The following is a 20,789-nucleotide window of genomic DNA, read 5'->3' as shown; positions in this document are numbered from 1 at the left end:
GGGAAGAGGTAACTATGGGGAGGAAGTGGGAGGGAAGCTGTTGCATTGTGGTAAACTGTGGTCAATGACATGTGACAAAGTATATGTGAACTGCTATATGGAAAGTGAATTTGCTCTGTAAGTCTTCACCCAAATCACAATAAAAATAAATAAATAAATAAATAAAACCTTATGAATAGCAGTGAAACACTCTCTGATATATTACTGGAAAACTTTATGACTAGCCCTGAAACATTGTCTGATATAGTGCTGCAAGATGAGCCCCTCAGGTCAGAGGGCACTCAAGATACGATTTCAAAGAGCTTCCTCCTCAGAGTAGAGCCAACCTTAATGATGTGCATAGAGTAGAACTTTTGGGACCTCCATTTGCTGATGTGGCATGACTCAAAATGAAAAGAAACAGCTGCAAACATTCATTAATAATCAGAACATGGAATGTACGAATTATGAATCTAAGAAAACTGGAAGTTCTCAAAAATGAAATGGAACACATAAAGATCCATGTCTTAGGCATTAATGAGCTGAAATGGACTGTTTTTGGCCATTTTGAATCAGACAACCATATGATCTACTATACCAGGAATGACAAACTGAAGAGGAATGGACAGGCATTCGTCATCACAAAGAGTGTTTCAAGATCTATGCTGAAGTATAATGCTGTCAGTGATAGGTAATATCCATACGCCTACAAGAAAGACTAGTTAATACTACTATTCAAATTTACACACCAACCAGCAAAGCCAAAGATGAGGAAGTTGAAGATTTTTACTAACTTCTGAAATTTGAAATTTCAATCTGAAATAGAGCAAACATGCAATAAAGATGCATTAATTATCACTGGAGATTGGAATGCAAGAGTTGGAAACAAAGAAGAATCACGGGTAGTGGGAAAATATGGCCTTGGTGATAGAAATAATGCTAGAGTCGCACATTAGAATTTTGCAAGACCAATGACTTATTCTTGCAAATACCTTTTTTCAACACAAATGGCAGCTATACACATGGACTTTGCCAGATGGAGTACACAGGAATGAGATTGACTACATCTGTGGAAAGAGGTGATGGAGAAGCTAGTATCTTCAGCCAAAACAAAGCTAGGAGCTGCTTGTGGAACAGACCATCAACTGCTCATATGCAAGTTTAAGTTAAAGTTGGAGACAAAACAAGTCCACGAGAACCAAAATATGACTTTGATTATATCCCTCCTGAATTTAGAGACCATCTAAAGCATAGGTTTGATGCATTGAACACCAATGACCAAAAACCATAGGAATCGTGGGATGACATCATCCATGAAGAAAGCAAAAGGTCATTAAAAAGACAGGAAAGCAGGAAGAAACCTAAATGGATGTGAGAAGAGACTGTGAAACTTGCCCTTGAATACAGAAGAGCCAAAGGAAATGGAAGAAATGACAAGATAACAGAGCTGAATAGATTTCAAAGAGCAGCTCAAGAACAAAAAGTCAAATATTATAATGAAATGTTCAAAGATCTACAGTTAAAAATCCTAAAAGGAAGAACATGCTAGACATTTCTCAAGCTGAAAGAACTGAAGAAAAAAATTAACCCTCAAGTTGCAATATTAAAAGATTCTGTGGACAATATATTGAATGATGCAGGAAACATCAAAAGAAGATGGAAAGAATAAACAGAGTTACTGTACCAAAAGGAACTGGTCAATGTTCATCCATTTCAGGAGGTGTGTCATATGATCAAGAACCAATGGTACTGAAGGAAGAAATCAAAGCTGCACTGAAGGAATTGGTGAAAATCAAGGCTCTAGGAATTGACAGAATACCCATTTAGATATTTCAACAAATGGATGTCGCTCTGGAGGCACTCACTTGGCTAGGCCAAGAGATTTGGAAGACAGGTACTTGGCCATCTGACTGGAAGAGATCCATATTTGTACTCATCCCAAAGAGAGGTGATCCCACAGAATGTGAAAATTATCAAACAATGTCATTAATATCACACGCAAGTAAAATCTTACTGAAGATAATTAAAAAAATGATTGCAGCAGTATATTGACAGAGAGCTTCCAGAAATGCAAGCTGGATTCAGAAGAGGATGTGGAATGAGGGATTTCATTGCCAATATCAGATGGATCTTGGCTAAAAGCAGAGAATATCAGAAAGATGTTTACTTGTGTTTTATGGACTATGCAAAAGCATTTGACTGTGTGGATCATAACAAATTATGGACAACATTGAGAAGAATGAGAATTCCAGAACACTTAATTGTACTCATGAGGAACCTGTACATAGACCAGGAGGCTTTCATTAGAACAAGTGGATACTGCATGGTTTAAAATTAGGAAAGGAGTGCATCAGGGTTGTATGCTTTCAGCATACTTATTCAGTCTGTATGTTGAGCAAATAATTGGAGAAGCTGGACTATATGAAGAAAAACATGGCATCAGGATTGAAGTAAAGCTCATTAACAACCTGCGATACACAGATGATACAACTTTGCTTGCTGAACATGACGATGAGTTGAAGCACTTACTGATGAAAATTGAAGACTGCAGTCTGCAGTATGGATTATACCTCAATATAAAGAAAACAAAAATTCTCACAACTGGACCAATAAGCAGCATCATGATAAGTGGAGAAAAGATTGAAGTTGTCAAAGACTTTATATTACTTGGTTCTACCATCAATACCAGTGGAAGCAGCAGTGAATCCATAGATGACATATTGCATATCTGCTGCAAAACACCTCTTTCAGGTGCTGAAGAGCAAAGATGTCTCCTTGAAGACTAAGGTGCCCTTGACACAAGCCATGGTATTTTCAGTCGTCTCTTATGCATGTGAGAGCTGGACAATGAATAAGGAAGACCAAAGAGTTGATGATTTTGGGTTGTGGTGCTGGCAAAGACTACTGAAAGTACTAAGGACTACTAAAAGAACTAACCAATCTGTCCTGGAAGAAATATAGCCAGAATGCTCCTTGGAAGCGATAATGGTGAAACTTCATCTCACCTACTTTGGTCGTATTATCAGAAGGACCATTCCCTGGAGAAGGATGTCATGCTTGTTAAAGTGGAGGGTCAACAAAAAACAGGAAGGCCCTCACAGGATGGATTGACACAGTGGCTGCAATGATGGGCTCAGGTATAGCAAGGATTGTGAGGCTGGCACAGGACTGGCCAATTTTTCATTCTGTTGTACGTAGGGTCGCTATGAGTCGGAGATGACTTGACAACACCTAACAACAACAACAACATAAGTTTATTTTATTTGCTCCTATATGACTTCTTAGAAGCTGTGGTAGTGTAGTGCGTAAGGCACTTGACTGCTAACCAGAAGGCTGGAGGTTTAAACCCATCAGCCACTCCTCGGAAAGAAGATTGGGTAATCTACTTCTATAGTGATACTGTCTTGGAAACCCAGGGAGGAGTCGCTACAAGTCAGGTCTGACTCGATGGCACATAACAACAACAACAACATATGACTTCTTAAATTTGAAGAAATAATGGCTGGAATTTCCACAGCTTGGTGAGAGACGTAAATTTACAGATAAAAAAAAACTGAGTAAACCCCAAATAGGATGAATTCCAAGACAATAATTTGTGGATACATTATGACCAATCTTCTGAAGAAGTTAAGGATAAAACCTTGAAAGCACCTAAAGAAAAATAATGCATTTCATATATATATATATATAAAAGAAAGAAAGCAAACTCACTGTCATTGAGTTGGTTCACATTACATATAGGAAATAATTCAAATAGCTGTGTTTCTTCTCAGACATTGAGGAGGCAAGAGGACAGTAGAACAGCATCTTTAAAGTGTACTGTAAAACAAAAAAGAAGATCAACTCAAAATTCTGTAACCTGTTGATGTCAAGTCAACTGTGACTCGTAGCAACTTCATGCCTATCAGAATAGAACTGTGCTCCCTGGAGTTTTCAGTGGCAAGTTTTTTGGAAGTAGATTGCCAGCCTTTCTTCTGAGGCACCTCTGGTTGGACTTGAACCTCCAGCTTTTTGAGTAGCAGCCTAGCGTGTTAACTGCTTGTACCAATCAAGGAACGCCTGGCTTTTTTATCTAGTGAAAATAGTCTTGGAATTACAGTGATATAATGACATTGCTAGATAAAGGGAAATAAAGAGAATTTGTTGTCAGCCGACCCTCCTCTAAAAGAAATGCTAAAAAAAATTCTTCAGGCTAAAGTGAAGTGATACAAGAAGGAAACTTGGATCTTCAGTGAATGAAGAACAGCAAAGGTATCCTGTTGTCTTGGCCTCAGTGCAAGTTCCACACTTGACCAAATTTACTGGTATATTTTGGCTGATCCCCACCACCACCCTGTTTTAAACTTGAGCCTATGCTTTAAACTCTTTGTCTATTCTTGTACACTGTGTTGCTAAAGAGCCCTGGTGGCACAGTGGTAATGTGTTCATTTGCAAACCAAAAGGTCAGTAGTTTGTATTTACCAGCCATTCTGTGGGAGAAAGATGTGGCAGCCTGCTTCCGTAAGATTACAGCCTTGGAAAACCTATTGGCAGTTCTACTCTGCCCTATAGGGTCGCTATGAGTCGGAATCAGCTCCATGGCTACAGGTTCGGTTTTGATTTGATGTGTTGCTACCCCAGGCTCCTTTCCTGTTTCTTGTAGTTAAGTTAGAATCTTAGGAAAAGTTTGCTTGAGTCTATGGCTTTCTAAAAATGTTTCTTCCAGTGGCTGAGCTTAACAAGTATATTATTTTAAATTCATTATTGAAATAAAAAATACTGTATATAGTGTTAGATTTATGACCTGTCCTGAAAATTTTGTTTAATTTAGTCTACTCAAGAAGCTATTTAGTTTTATTTCTTTTTCCCCAAAATACTTTCATAGTATGGCAAAATCATTAATTTTCCAACCATTGAATACATAGTATTTAACTCAGCATTTTAATTGGGATAATAATTAGATCAATTTTTTCCTAACAAATGAAAGAGCCCATATATTAAATTAGTTAGAAGAAATGTCCTTTGATTGATTTGTTTACTTAATGTAGGCAGTCCTGCATGTTTCAGACTTACTAAAATAATATTTATTTATCAAATGTGAGAAGCCTTTCCCATTTCTCAGCACCATGGCCTTTGATACTGACAGTGTGAGTTTTTCCTTTCTTAGTCAAAAGTGTTAATAATATTAATATCTGAAATATGTGTACATATCTGTCAAAGTAAAGTATAAATATTGATCTGATACCACTGCAAAAGTATATCATTAGATTATGGAAAATTTGAATTCACTTGTTATTGTTAAGGTGCTGTTAAGTTGGCTTCTTCTATTCATAGCAACCTATGTATAAGAGAATGAATGTTATCCGATCCTGCACCATCCTGACAGTCATTGTTATATTGAGCCCATTGTTGCAGCTGCTGTGTCAGTCCTTCTCATTGAGGGTCTTCCTCTTTTTGAGTGACCTTTCATTTTACCAAGCATGATGTCATTGTCCAGTGGTTGGTCCCTTCTGATGACATATCCAAAGTAAACAAAATGAAGTCTCTCAGTTCTCACTTCTGTGGAACATTTTGGCTCTACTTTCCTCCAAGACAGATTTGTTCATTCTTTTGGCAGTCCATGGTATGTTCAGCATTGTTTTCCAGCAGTACAATGTAAATGCATCAGTTCTTCTTTATTTTTACTTTTTCGTTGTCCACCTTTGCATGCATATGAGGAAGTTGAAAATGCCATGGCTTGGTTCAGGCACACCTAGTCCTAAGAGTGACATGTTTGCTTTTTAACACTTACAAAGATGTCTTCTGCAGCAGATTTGCCTAATGCAATATGTTGTTTGATTTCTTGACTGCTGCTTCCTTGGGTATTGATTGTTGATCCAAGAATGAAATCCTTGACAACTTAAGTTTCTTTACCATTTATTATGATGATGTTTATTGGTCCAGTTGTAAGTATTTGTTTTCTTTTTGTTCAGATGTAATTCATATGGAAGGCTTTAGTCTTCTTCCTTTATCAGTTAAGTGCTTCAAGTCATCTTCATTTTCAGCAAGCAAGGTTGTGTCTTCTGCTTATCTCAGGTTGTTAAGGAGTCTTTTTCCAGTCCTGATGCTGCATTCTTTTTCATATAGCCCAGCTTCTCGGATTATTTGTTCAGAATTTAAATTGAGTAACTACAGTGAAAGGATATAATCCTACCCACGCTTTCTCCAATTTGAAACCAAATTTTTTGCTCAAACTACTACTTCCTGATCCATGTACAGGCTCTGCATGAACACAGTAACGTGTTCTGGAAGTCCTTTTCTACAGTGTTATCCATAATTTGTTGTGATCCTCACAATCACATGCCTTTGTATAGTCAGTAACACACAGGTAAACATCTTTCTGGTATTCTGTCCTTTCAGCCAAGATCCATCTGACATCAGCAGTGATAGCCCCATTCCACGTCCTTTTTTGAATCGGACTTGAGATTCTGGCAGTTCCCTGTCAATGCATGGCTAAACCTGTTTTAGAATTATCTTGAGCAAAATTTTGCTAGCATGGTGATATTAATAATGCAGTATTATTTCCTCTTTCACTGTATAGTAAGGCAAAGCTCAGTTAAAATGGAATGTAATTCCATGCCTTAGTAATTTCTGCAGCCAAGTCAAACACTATTTTTACACATTTAATTCTTTTTGAAATGATAGAAATCATTTGTTTTGCTTGTGCCTATGTGATTTTTGATGGATTTTTTTCAAATAACTTTAAGTAGGTTTATAGATACTATCATTCAGAAGTATTAATGCATATTTATTTTTCTATAAAAATTATTTTTTAGCATTTACATCACCATATTTAGAATATAGTAGTCTAGAAACCTTAATATTATGTTTAACTTTTTTCTATTGTTTTCCATATCTAGTCACATCTACTTGATGCTTCTCTTAAAACATCTCTGGAATTTACCTTCAAATTCTGTCATACTGCCTTTGTTCTAGTCTAATGTCTATTTGTTTCTCAGTCTGGAATCTCCTTCCATTGCCTTCTGCATACTTACCAGTCTAAGCTTTCCAAAAGAGTCCTTTCATCCTATAAGAATCTTTAGGAGATACTGTATTCTCATGACATTAAGTCCAAACTTCTCTACCCCATTTTCATTACCACCCACGTCTTTACCAGTCCCAGTGTATTGAACTTATTTTCTGCTCATCTCCTTCTGGTGTCCTTGACACTTGTTAGGTCCCTAAAGAGCTATTTTATATGATATATTTGTTTATTCATCTCCATGCCTTTCCTCATTGCTTTCAATTCCACCCACATCTCCTGCTAGGAATGCTATATCCATTTCCCTTTTGACCTGCCAAAATCCTAACCTGATCAAGTTCCCATCTCCTTCAATGAAAAGCTTGCAAAAGCTTCTTCAGGCCCCATCAAACTCTTCTTTCTCTGAGCATCTGTCCCACATTATCTCTTGTATGTAATGTGCTTCTCTGTGGCAGAGACCTTGTCTCCTTCTCTTGGCACCCAGCCAGCTGCATGCTGGGTAGCTGATTAGTTGCACTTCTGTCCCATTTCACCCCTATTATCACTTTATAAAGTTAAACCAGAAAGGTTTCTTGTTTCATTTTTTTCTTTCTATTTACATATAAAGCTTCACTCTTCCAACTCCCTCACTCTCACTTAACCCAAATCAGAAACAATTTTTTAGTGAGATTAGATAGGGAGGCAGGTTTAGCTAAGTAGAATATTGTGCCTATGGAGCTGGGATGAATTCTACTCCAGTGTGAGTTAGGTTCACGTAGAATAAAACTCCCATTCAGAGTCACAGGCTATACACTGAATCCTGTGTTAAAAGAAAGTTGTTGCCATTGTTGCTATTACAACTCCATGTATTGCAGAGTAGAACTGTTCCATAGGTTTTCTTGACTGTAATCTTTATGGAAACAGATGGCCAGGCCTATCTTCTGCAGTGCTGCTTGGTGGGTTCAAATCACCAACCTTAGGGTAGTAGTCAAGTACAAACTGTTTGTGCCACCCAGGGACCTTGAAGATATGTATTCAAATCTGTATTTTGTTTTGTGTTGGGGAAATTGAACAGTAGAGTGTGAACTTCTGAGTGCAAATCCCTTGTAAATATTAGGGAAATAAACCCTAAAAATTAATTTATTTTGCACTTGTATTACTTTCTTTTTCTTATTAGCTGTGAGTCCATAGCAGATGCTGGTAAACTTTTTCTATATAAAGTCAGATAATAAATACTTTAGGTTTTGTAGGCCACATATGATCTGTGTCACATGTTTTTGTTTTTATTGTTGTTTAAAGAATAATGAATCTTAGCTTATGGACAGTGCAAAACCAGTACAAACTGGATTTGGCCCATGGCCCATCGTTTACTGATACCGCCTCTGTTAATTTAAGAAAAATTAATCTGTTTGATTGAGTATCCAAGAGGACAGAAGACTTTGGTATCAAGAGAGAAAACATTGTAATGCTAATCCAAGACCTGAACAAACTGGAATGTACTCAAAGGAGTGCATTCAAATGGTGGGAGCATGGGAAACCTCAATCTAAAGGAATAGCTCGGGGAGCTGAGTAAGGATTCCTTACGTTACTTGAGAAAAGGCTGAGAGGTTACATCTTAGTGGCAATAAGTAGCTGTGATGCAGAAGTAGACTTGTGCTGCACAGTGCTTATGGTAGAGCTTTGAGTGCACTGAATAGCCCTGAACAGAGTAAATGTCTTTTCTCTAGAGATTGTTTAGCAGAGCTTCCTTTGTTCAGAGATGCCTAATAAAGATAATCCCCAATTTATAATGTACTGGGGTTACGACAAACCATACTTAAAACCATTTGTTGTTGTTGTTGTACATCTTATTAGTAATAATGTAGTACATGCAGTGTTGCAGTGCATAAAAGGATCATGCAGACAACTCTCATTAATTTTCTGAATAGAAACACCATCCCCATTCCCTAGGATAATCCAGATGATCTAAAACTTTTCACAAGTGGAGTTATTAATGAAACTGACAAAATGCCATTGCCATCCATTGTTTTATGGGCATGTATAATTTTATATGTATGTTTATATTAAAATATATCTGAGTTTATATGTAATTTTCCAATCCTCCAAGACAAAGGAAGATTAAATTTATAAAGATGCTACTAATAAAAAAAGATGCTACTAATAAAAGGCAGTAATAATGAAAAGAACAAGAAAAGAGGTATTTGACTTACATCAGAGCCAATTTATGAAGGAGTCATCAGAATGGGACTCTATTGTAAGTCAGGGACTATCTGTAGTGATTGTCCCTGTAAAGAACTTACCAATCTTTGGCTTTAGTGATATGGTAGATGATGAATATATAATTGCATTCACCATGAAACAGATTATAAATTATAAATGTAGGATGTAGACATAAATGCCAGGAGATATTGGTGCAAATAGAAGGATTTCATTTCAGGGGAATTAAAGTAAATCTTCATAGGCTATGTACACTTTGAACAGTTTCCTTTTTTCAAAAAGAAGCCACACTGCTGGACAGTATTTAAAAAAAAAAAAAAAAAAGAGATAACTGACAGTGATTTCACTTTCATCAAGCAAGGTTGTGTTGTCTGCATATCGCAGGTTGTTAATGAGTCTTCCTCCAATCCTGATAATGCGTTCTTCTTCTTATAGTCCAGCTTCTCAGATTTTTTGCTCAGCATACAGGTATTTTTAGTAGCCTCATGTGCATGTGAAAGCTGGACAGTGAATAAGGAAGACTGAAAAAGAGTTGATACTTTTCAGCTGTGGTGTTGGAGGATACTGTGGTGTTGGACTGCCAGAAGAATGAACAAACCTGTCCTGGAAGAAGTATAGTTGGACTGCTTCTTAGAAGCAAGAATGGCCTGACTTGGTCACCTACTTTGGTCATATTGTCAAAAGGGACCATTCCCTGGAGGAGGATATCATGCTTTGTAAAGTGAAGGGTCAGTGAAAAAGGGACCCTCGAGGAGATGGATTGACACAGTGCCTGCAACAATGGGCTCAAGTACTGCAAGGGTTGTGAGGATGGTACATGACCAGGCAGTGTTTTGTTCTGTAGTATGTCGGGTTGCTATGAGTCAGAACTGACTCGATGGCACATAACAACAACAACAATTATTTTTATGATAGTACTGTTTACCTTGGTGACATTGTTCAAAAGATACCTTACCATATATAACCTTCCCTTAGCCCAGAATCCTTATATTTAGTTCATTTAGTACACTTCACTGGATTCCCTGTGTTTTTAAGTTTCTTGCTATCTACATAGAAATTAAACCAAAAAAAAAAAGCAAAAAGCAGGTACCACAAAGGGACTTTAATTATCCTTTTCTCGCCCTAGCAACAACTTTTCATTCATCAGGAAGCAGCAGAAACTGTATTAACAGACTTTGGCTCAAATTCACACTTTATGTCTCTCCAGCCTTCTCAGCCCCTTTCTCTGTGCCAGTATTTTTTTCCCTTTAAGACATTCTGCCAGACTAATTTAAAGGCACTTAACCTAAATTGGATTATTTGCATGTTAGACCTAAATCTTGTGTTTCGGCATTCCTGTCTGTGGAAATAGTTACAGCTACTGATTTTATTGGTAGAATTGTTTAAATATTGATTCATTTTATTTAATGTATTGAATTAATTAAGTTAATCAGAATGTGATTTATCTTAATTTTGATTTTGGTTGTAGAGGTTGGTGATTTGAAGGAGCTGCAGACACTAGACATTTCTACCAATCGTTTGCTAACTTTACCCGAGAGGCTTCACCTGTGCCTTTCTCTGCAGTACTTAACTGTGGATCGAAATCGTTTATGGTGTGTACCACGTCATCTCTGTCAGCTTCCCAGCCTCAATGAGCTCTCCATGGCTGGAAACCGTCTTGCATTTTTGCCACTTGGTAAGTGTTTATGTTTGTGTTGTAAAGCAAAATAGCCAAAAAATAAGACGGAAAGCATTGTTTACTTAATGATTAGGAAGGATTAATTAGTCTTTGTCTCTGATTATGTTGAAGATTAGCTGTGTAAATCCTTTCTGCAGTGACCAAAGCATTATTCCCATTTAACAAATAAAGTTTATTTCAGGTTGGAATTTCATATCTTAAAAGAGAAATCTTTTCTGAAATTTTGCTTAAGGATAAAACATATGAGATGCGACATTATTTACTCTTGAGAAAGGAATTAAAATTACACATACATCTATAAATTTGATAAAGGGTATCTAGCAATTTGGAAGGATAGTTATCTACTAGTACAAATATATCTGTTTAAACGTCAACTTCTCGGTAGAAAAATTGGTACTGGGTATCCTAATAGTAAGTATTGTCAGATAGCCAGAGTACAAAATTAAAAAAAAAAAAAGCCAAACTCATTGCCATCGAGTCAGATCCAACTCATAGTGACCCCTCCTTGGGTTTCCGAGGCGGTATCACAACAGAAGTAGATTGCCCAACCTTCCTTTCAAGGAGTGGCCAGTCTTCTGGTTAGTAGTCAGATGCCTTAGGCACTATGCCACTAGAGCTCCCACAGAATTTTAAAGATGTTATAATACTGAACTTCCTGCTGAGCTAGAAATGCCACCTTGGACAATAAATAGCACGTTATCCATTATAGATTTCTGTAGCAGGACCATTGTGACAATGTATATGTCAAAGAACATAGGCCTTTAAGGAAAAAGGAATTGAATTATTTTAACTGGCAAAAACAAAAATGGCATTAGGCTTCACAGAACCCTAAACTGTTACAATAAGCATTATATATATTTTTATTATGAATAATTTATCTGTGAGGACAGTGGAGTGAATAATTTACTAGTCCCTGTTGAATTGTTTTCCAATATATTGCACTGTACATATTGCTTTCAATTTAAAATCTCTTCAAGAAAACTTTAAAATACTGGAAGACATTGAAATCAATTTGAGTAATAATAATTATCAAATTTATGGAGACTACTTTTCCATAAATATAATTAAATTCCATACTCATAAACTTCACAAAATAAAATAAAACCATTTGAGAAGCAAGCTACATTTCTTTCTTTCTTCTTTTTTTTTTTTAATTGTGCTTTAGGTGCAGGTTTACAGAGCAGAGTTTGTTTTACATTCAACATTCCATGTACATTTAGTTTCATTCTCCATTTTCCATCCCCAACCCTAACCCAGTCTCCTCCCCTCCCTGCCCAGTAACCCTCGCCGACGTGCCCCTCATAGTTATGCATTTGTTTGTCCTGCATTTCCTCCATGGGAATATTGCCCCTCTGGTACCCCGTGGTTGATTGCTCCAAGGGATGCATTTCCATAGAGTATGTGGGTGTGCACCCTGGGTTAAGTGGTCTGTGTGTACATCTTGTTTACTATTAGGCTGAGAGCCAGTCCCTGGGAGTGAGTTTTATTCCAGGCCCAGAATGTATCCCAGAGTCATAGTATTGGGGGTCTCACCAGACTCCATCCAACCAGTAATTCTGGTCATTATTGTGTTTTTGGATTGTGTTCCATGTTTTTCCTCCCACTCTATCCAGGATCTCCAGTTATGATCCCTTCCTGAGTGGTTGGCATTGGTAGCTGGGCACCATCTAGTTCTTCTGGTCTCGAGGGCCATAGTGTCCTAGGGCTGATTGTTTCCAAATGCCCTTGTTTTTTGCACTCTTCTTCACTTCTGATGATAGGAGACCATTAACTGCATCTTAGACGGCCGCCTGAAAGCTTTTAAGACCCCAGTCGGTACTCACCAATGGAAGACAATGAACAAGACTTTTATGTATTTTGTTGTGCCAATTGAATCTGGCGTCCCCTAGTACTATGATCCTGAGTCGGTAGATCTGTTGGATCTCTCTCCTACAGTGTCTGGCTGTCTGTGAGGGATTACAATATGTCTGTCTTCCGTTGTTTCTGTAAGGATTGTGGGTATTTTGTATCACTGGTATCTGTGCAAGATTAGCCTCCGCTGAATCTATCCTTGGTCTAGAGTATACTCCTGTTCACTGACCACCATCTGATCTTCTCAGATGTTTATGTGTTTATCTGTAGGCTGGTGTTTGGTGTTAATGGTAATGCAGTATTGTGGATATATTGGTTGGTAGTAGCATCCTGTCGTCTATATCTTTTGTGCACAATTCGGTGTCCTCCCTTTTCCTAATGTTATCATGGTGGTCACAGACTCCTTCTATACCATCCCTCCCCTTACCCATGTCAGCATGTGGCCCCCAACTACCCTGAAATTAATCCCGCCCCTCCCCTCCCCACCCTGGTAATCTACAAAGTGAGTTCCCTTTCTCAAGCAAACCCTTCTTTGTCTTTTACAGTAATGGACTCATGCAGTATTTGTCCTTTTGCTGTTGACTTATTTCACTCAGCATAATGTTCTCCCGACTCATCCATGTTGTGAGATGATTTGCGTATCCTTCATCGTTCTTTAATGTAGCATAGTATTCTGTTGTGTGAATGTTCCATAATTTGGTTATCCATTCATCCATTGATGGGTATGTAGGTTGTTTCCATCTTTGCTGTAGTGAATTGTGCTAGAATGAACATAGCTGTGTATATGTCTGTTCACACACTGCCTCTCACCTCTTTAGGATATATTCCTAGTAATGGAATTGCTGAGTCAAATGGTATTTCTATTTTCAGTTTTATAAGGAAATGTCATACCGTATGTCACAATGGTTGTACCATTTTACAATCCCACCAGCAGTGCACAAGAGTTCCAGTCTCTCCGCAGCCTCACCAGCATTTGTTATTTTCTGTCCTGTTGAACTTTGCTATTATTGCTGGAGTGAGATGATATCTTGTCATTGTTTTGATTTGCATCTCTGTAATGACTAAAGATTGTGAGCAATTCTTCATGTGTTTGTTGGTCGCCAGAATATTGTCTTTAGTGAAGTGTGTGTTCATGTCTCTTGCCCATTTTTGAATTGAATTGTCTGTCTTTTTTGACATTAAGGTGTTGAAGTTTTGTATAGATTTTGGAGATAAGTCCTTTGTCAGATATGTCATAGGCAAATATTTTCTCCCAATCTGTAGATTCTCTTTTTACCCTTTTGACAAAGTCTTTTTATGCGCATAAGAATTTAATTTTTAAAAGGTCCCAGTCATCTAGCTTCTCTTCTACCTCCTGTGCATTCTGGGTTATGTTTGATAGTCTATTTATGCTGTAAATTAGGGGTCCTAGATTTACCCCTATTTTATCTTTGATGAATTTTATAGTTTTGGGTTTTACATTTAAGTCTTTGATCCGCAAGCTGCGTTTCTAAGGAATCAGCTTTTTTCAAGTGAGGAAAATATCAAATATAAAGAGATTTTTAAAATGTACCTGCTGCATTTATCCACAGGTTATAGAACAATTTCTAGTGAACAAACACCAATTTATAAGTCTGAAGTTTGAGTCTCTAGCTTGGTTCTATCACTTCATAGTAAGTGACCTTAAGTAAATCATCAAAACCTCTTGGAAGTTTTGTTTTTCTTATTTTAAAGCAGATATGGTAATATTTATCTTGCTTAATTTAGAGTTGTTTTGAAGTCAAATCAGATTATGTTTATGTGTAAGAACTATAAAGCACTATACAAATGCAGATGACACGCAGCTGAGAAGATTACCATGTCTACTTTTTAAAAAATTTATCTCTCTTATCATATTCATAAAAAACCCTCTATAGTAACCACCAAAACAGTTATTGCCACTTCTAAGGATTGCGATTTATTGTGATAAATGGAGAAAATATTGAAGTTGTCGTGGGTTTCATTTTACCTGGATCCTCATGGAAGCAGCAGTCGAGAAATGAAACAACATGTTGCACTGGGCAAATCTGCAGCAAAAGACCTCTTTAAAGTATTAAAAAGCAAAGATGTCATGTTGTGGACTAAGATGCACCTGGCCCAAGCCATGGTATTTTCAGTTACCTCATATGCATGTGAAAGCTGGACAATGAATAAGGAAGACCACAGAAGAATCGATGCCTCTGAATTATGGTGTTGGGAAAGAATATTGAATATACCATAGTCTGATAGAATAACAACAACAAAAAAATCTTGTTTGGAAGAAGTATAGCCAGAATGTTCCTTAGAAGAGAGGATGGTGAGACTGTCTCACGTACTTTGGACATATCGTCAGGAGAGAGAAATCCCTGGAGAAGGACATCATGCTTGGTAAAGTAGCAAGTTAGTGGAAAAGAAAAAGACCCTCAATACAATGGATTGACACAGTGGCTGCAACAATGGGCTCCATCATAACAACGATTATGAGAATGGCGGAGGACCAGGCAGTGTTTTGTTTTGTTGTACACAGGGTCACTGTGAGTCAGAATCCACTCAGCAGCACCTGACTACAAGGGTAGCAACCAGCACCAGTGCTGATTCTCTACCTGTTGATTGCTAGGATGGTGGGATCAGTGCTGATAATGAGTGGAGGGAGAGAAGTAGAGAGAGATGGGAAGAGAAAGGATCTGATGGTTTGATTTGTGTGCTGTAGAACTCAGCTTAGTGGCATAATATCAGAATTCAGAGTAAAGCTGCAAATTCTAATATAAGCAACTCTTAACTTAATATGATTTGTCTTTCAAGTATCACCAGGAGCAGATATTAAGTCTGGGTTTGCCTTTACTGCTATTATTTGTAGTAGTAATAATATTACAGACCATATGTGTAAGAAGGAATGTTTATATCTGTGTATAGTAATAGTCTTATGTATATATTTTACTATGGCTATTAGTAATAATAATTGTTGTCATTTATTGAGCACCCATTGTTTGCCCAGATATTATGTTACTCACCATACAGATACACTCTGATTTATTACAAAACCTATGACAAAATCAGTGATAGAAGCTGGAAATAAAGAAGCATCGGTAGTTGGAAAATATGGCTTTGGTGAGAGAAATGATGCTGGAGATTACATGTTAGAATTTTGCAAGACCAATGACTCTCTCATTGCAAATACCTTTTTCAACAACACAAACAATGGCTATACATGTGGACCTTACCAGATGGAATACACAGAATCAGATCAACTACATCTGTCGAAAGAGGCGATGGAGAAGATCAGTATCATAGTCAAAACAAAGCCAGGAGCTGATTGTGGAACAGACCATCAATTGCTCATACTCAAGTTCAAGTTGAAGCTGAAGTAAATTAAAAACAAGCCCACGAGAGCCAAATATGACCTTGAGTGTATCTCACCTGAATTTAAAGCCATCTGAAGAATGGATTTCACACATTGAATGCCAGTGACTGAAGACCAGATGAATTGTGGGATAACATCAAGAACATCATACATGAAGAAAGCAAAAGATCATTAAAAAAAAAGAAAAGGAAGAAAAGACCAAAATGGATGTCAGAAGAGGCTCTGAAACTTGCTCTTGAATGGACAATAGCTAACACCAAAGGAAAAAATGTTGAAATAAGAGCTGAACAGATTTCAAAGGGCAAAGTAAAGTATTAAAATGAAATGTGCAGAGACCAGGAATTAGCAAACCAAAAGGAAAGAACATGCTCAGCATTTTTGAAGCTGAGAGAATTGAAGAGAAAATCAAGCTTTGAATTGCTGTATTAAAGGATTCTATAGGCAAAATATTGAACAGTGCAGGTAGCATCAAAAGAAGATAGAAGGAATAGACAGAGTCATTGTACCAAAAAGAATTGGTCAACATTTAATCATTTCAGCAGATAGCATATGATCAAGAACCAATGGTATTGAAAGAAGAAGTTGAAGCTGCACTGAAGGAAGTGGCAAAAAAACAAGGCTCCAGGAATTGATGGAATACCCTTTGAGGTGTTTCAACAAATGGATGCTGCTCTGCAGTCTATGACATGAAATTTGGAAGATAGCTACTTGGCCAACAAACTATACCCATTCCAAAGAAAGGTGACCCAACAGAATACAGAAATTATCAAACAATGTATTAATATCACATGCAAGTAAAATTTTGCTAAAGATAATTCAAAAGTATATTGACAGGGAACTTCCAGAAATGCAAGCTGGATTCAGAAGAGAATGTGGAACGAGGGATATCATTGCTGGTGTCAGATGGATCTTAGATGAAAGCAAAGAATACCAGAAAGATGTTTGCCTGTGTTTTATTGACTATGCAAAGACATTCGACTGTGTGGATCATAAAAAATTATGGATAATGTTGTGAAGAATAGGAATTCCAAAACACGTAATTGTGCTCATGGGGAATATGTACATAGACCAAGAGGCTGTCATTTGAACAGAGCAAGGAGATATTGCATGGTTTAAAATCAGAAAGGGTATGTATCAGGGTTGTATCCCTTTACCATACATATTCCATCTGTATGCTGAGCAAATAATCTGAGAAGGTGAACTATATGAAGAGGAACACGGCATCAGGTTTGGGGGAAGACTCATTAACAACCTGCCATATGCAGATGACACAACCTTGCTGAAAGTAGATGACTTGAAGCACTTACTGATGAAGATCAAACATTACAGTCTTCGGTATAGAGTAAACCTCAACATAAAGAAAGCAAAAACTCTCACAACTGATCAGTAAGCAACATCATAATAAATGGAGAAAAGATTGAATTGTCAAAGATTTCATTTTACTTGGATCCACCCATAATCAATACCAGCAGCAGTCAAGAAATCAGAAGTCATATCGCACTAAACAAATCTGCTGCAAAATACTTCTTTAAAGTGTTGAAGAGCAAAGATGTCACTTTGGAGACTAAGGTGCACCTAACCCAAGCCATGGTATTTTCAGTTGCCTCCTATGCATGTGAAAGCTGGACAGTGAATAAGGAAGACCAAACAAGAGTTGATGCCTTTGAATTGTGTTGGTGAAGAATATTAAAATGTACTGTGGATTGCCTGAAGAATGAACAAATCTGTTCTGGAAGAAATGTAGCCGAACTGCTCCTTAGAATCGAGAATGGCCAGACTTCTCTCACCTACTTTGGTGATGTGGTCAGAAGGGACCCTTCCCTAGAGAAGAATGTCATACTTGATAAAGTTGTAGGTTATGGAAAGGGGAAGACCCTCAGTGAGATAGATTGATACAGTGGCTGCAACAGTGGGGTCAAGTAGAGCAAGGATTGTGAGGATGGCACAGGACTAGGCAATGTTTCATTTTGTTATACACGGGTCACGATGAGTGGGAATAGACTTGATAGCACCTAACAACAACAACATGACAAAACCTGTTATTACAAAACCTTTCAATAGTATAATTTCACAGGTGGTAAAGAGAAATTAAGTAACCTGCCCAGAATCACAGTTAGGAACAGAGTTGAGTTGCATACTGTCTCATTCTAAGCCCTACACTCTGTCCACCTTGACATGCTGTGTCCATTTTCCAGCCAGGATCCCACCTCATGAGGACTGCGTTTTGGAATAGGGTTGTGATATAGTCATCTTCATTGTCAAATTTGGCTGAGCTATTTGGGGCTCAAATACCCCTAATGGCATTCTAGTTGGCCTCATCTCTTTGTTTAGCTAGGGTCTCTGTGCCAGAAGCTATTGATTTTCTCTCACTCCTTATTCTCTGTGGAACTGGGTACTCCCACCTACTTGTCTTCACTCAATCTCACTTCAGCAGATCTTGCAGCAACAGAAATTTTATAAAACCCTAGGCCAGAGACCTATTATCTAGACCTTTCTTGGTGCTAGCGACTCTCTTACTTTGTTTGATTTCTTCAACTTCAACCAGAGCACTTGAGTACTTAATTTTTACTTTGTGCTCCCAACAACTTGTTTTTTCTAGCTTTCTTGTCTTCTTGGTTCTTCAGTTACATTCTGTTTGTCTCAACTCTAATCTAGTCATACAGCTAGTTCCATCCTGCCTGCCGGAGCCTGGTCCACAGCCCCCTTTTCATGTCTGATACCCAGACATCCTGTTATCAGAATGCTTGTCTACTTATCTAGAAGTAGTACATATTTGCTTATCTAGTCTGGCTCTGCCTAGAATCCCACATGGAGTTGGATTTTAAAAAATTGAATGAATCTGATTTACTAGTCTTCAGCCCGTGAGCCCTGTCTCAGCTATAGCAGTTTCCATGCACATCCTACTGCCTGTTCTCCCCACCTCACTGCCACTCCCCCAGACCCACTCCTCCATTCCCTGGTTATTTGCATCTCAGTCCTACTTACTGTTCCAGCAGTGGAACATCTGAACATGTACTTTGACTGCAGCAGTTGGGAGAGTAGATGGAAGCTAATCTGACTTTCAGTGACTGGTGATAGAAATGATGTTGAGTGGAGGAGCATCTGTTACACACATTGCTTGGTTGCTCCTCTGCCTTATTCCCCAACCCACCCCCCAGTTATTTACGGAGTAGCTTCAATGTTAGTTGTGTTCAGTGTGTTAGATGCTGGTGTAGCTAAGAATATGGGCATCTCTTGTTAAGTACTCAGCTTTTAGTAATGAGTAGAGCCTTAAAAGAATAATTTTTATCTCCAAGTTTCTTATCACATTCCAAAGCCTTGCCTCTGTGTGTTCAGGTGAGGTTTTCCTTTTGTGAACTTGTTAATTTAGGTATCAGAGAGTGTTAAAGGCTACTGTGGCTTGTGCTTAAAAATTTTCAAGGTTCTGCACTAGGTTCTGAAGAGGGTTCCTCACAACACTGACATAAGTACAATTCTCAAGCCTGGGAACAGCCCAGTAGATGGAAGCAGCTTTCAGGCTCACCATTTTGTGAAAACCTGAGGTGCACAGTGGTGCCTGAGCTGGCTATCATTCTGAGAGTCCCTTCAGAAGCTCCCTCTGAGTCATCTGCTGCCTTTCCACAGCTGGACCTTCTTTTCCATCATATTCCAGAGCCACCCAGACAGCCCTGGCAAGACATGGGCTTGTGGATGTGTTTTACTTTACTACAGAAAGATATACAAGCAAGAGGAGGATAATACAGATTGTCCAGTAAGAAAGAAACAAACTGACTGAAGCAATGTGCTGCCCGGTTCTAATGGCCAAATTCTTTGCGAACATCAGGAACAAAGGATCAGGGAACAACTAGGTGCCTTGGTGGCTCTTCTTTATCTGGCTGAGAAAAAAATAGATGAGACAAGAAGGTTTTAGGAGAATGGAGATAAGAAATCTGTGAAAATGGAGAAGCTGAAACTGACCAAAATATTTAATCTCCCCAGTCTTTTTTTTTTTTTTCCCCTAACACTCTGTCCACCTTGACATGCTATCTTCATTTTCCAGCCAGGATCCCACTGCAAGAGGACTCCGTTTTGGAATAGGGTTGTGATATGTCCATCTTCATGGTCAAAGGAAGGTTTAGAAAGGAAATTCAACTAAGTCTTTAAGAAGGAAGTTACTGTATTGATAGCTGTCCTTTCATGGAGCTTAAGTTCTTGAAATCTTGCCCTGAACTCCTTTTTGATAAACCAAAGTCACCCAATGGTAAAAAACTATCCAGAGCTAAAGTTTTTACCTTTTAGAAGGCTCCTGGGTTTGGCATAATATAGGAACTTCAGAGTTTTATGGAGTGAGTCATGTAATATCTCTGCCTGTGATTGGAATGGGAATCTTATTTTAGGGAGCTACTTATTGAATTCCATTTCTTGCCAAAGAAGTTTGATTTAGGAAAGGAGCAGATTCCTATCTTCTTAAAGTAGTAATGTCAGAGGAGAACCTCTTTAAAAAGCAAGTACAAGAAGCAAGATGTAAGGGTGACCTAAGTGACTCAATACTGTTTAAACCATTAAGACTCTTTGAGTATGTTCTTTTTTTTTTTTAGGATTTGGGTGAAGATTTACAGAGTAAATTCACTTTTCATACAGCAGTTCACACATACTTTGTCTCATGTCATTGACCAAAATTTACAATGCAGCAGCTCCCCTCCCACTTCCTCCCCATAGTTACCTCCTCCCAGTGTCCATCCCTTCAT

The 20,789-nt window shown here is 38.0% G+C and overlaps 1 protein-coding gene across 1 annotated transcript in view; it reads left to right on the top strand.

Moving 5' to 3' along the window:
- LRRC28 (leucine rich repeat containing 28) overlaps window positions 1-20,789 on the top strand; it is a 375,800-nt gene that overhangs the window by 228,472 nt on the left and 126,539 nt on the right. Inside the window, exon 5 of the mRNA XM_007959947.2 lies at window positions 10,644-10,850. Coding sequence (XP_007958138.1) covers window positions 10,644-10,850 — 207 coding nt within the window. The remainder of the gene's footprint in view (window positions 1-10,643; window positions 10,851-20,789) is intronic.

The sequence above is a fragment of the Orycteropus afer genome, unplaced genomic scaffold (genome assembly GCF_000298275.1).
Source record: "Orycteropus afer afer isolate SDZICR_OR568_19922 unplaced genomic scaffold, OryAfe1.0 scaffold00019, whole genome shotgun sequence".
Taxonomy (NCBI): domain Eukaryota; kingdom Metazoa; phylum Chordata; class Mammalia; order Tubulidentata; family Orycteropodidae; genus Orycteropus; species Orycteropus afer.
This window is presented reverse-complemented; position numbering and strand designations above follow the sequence as displayed.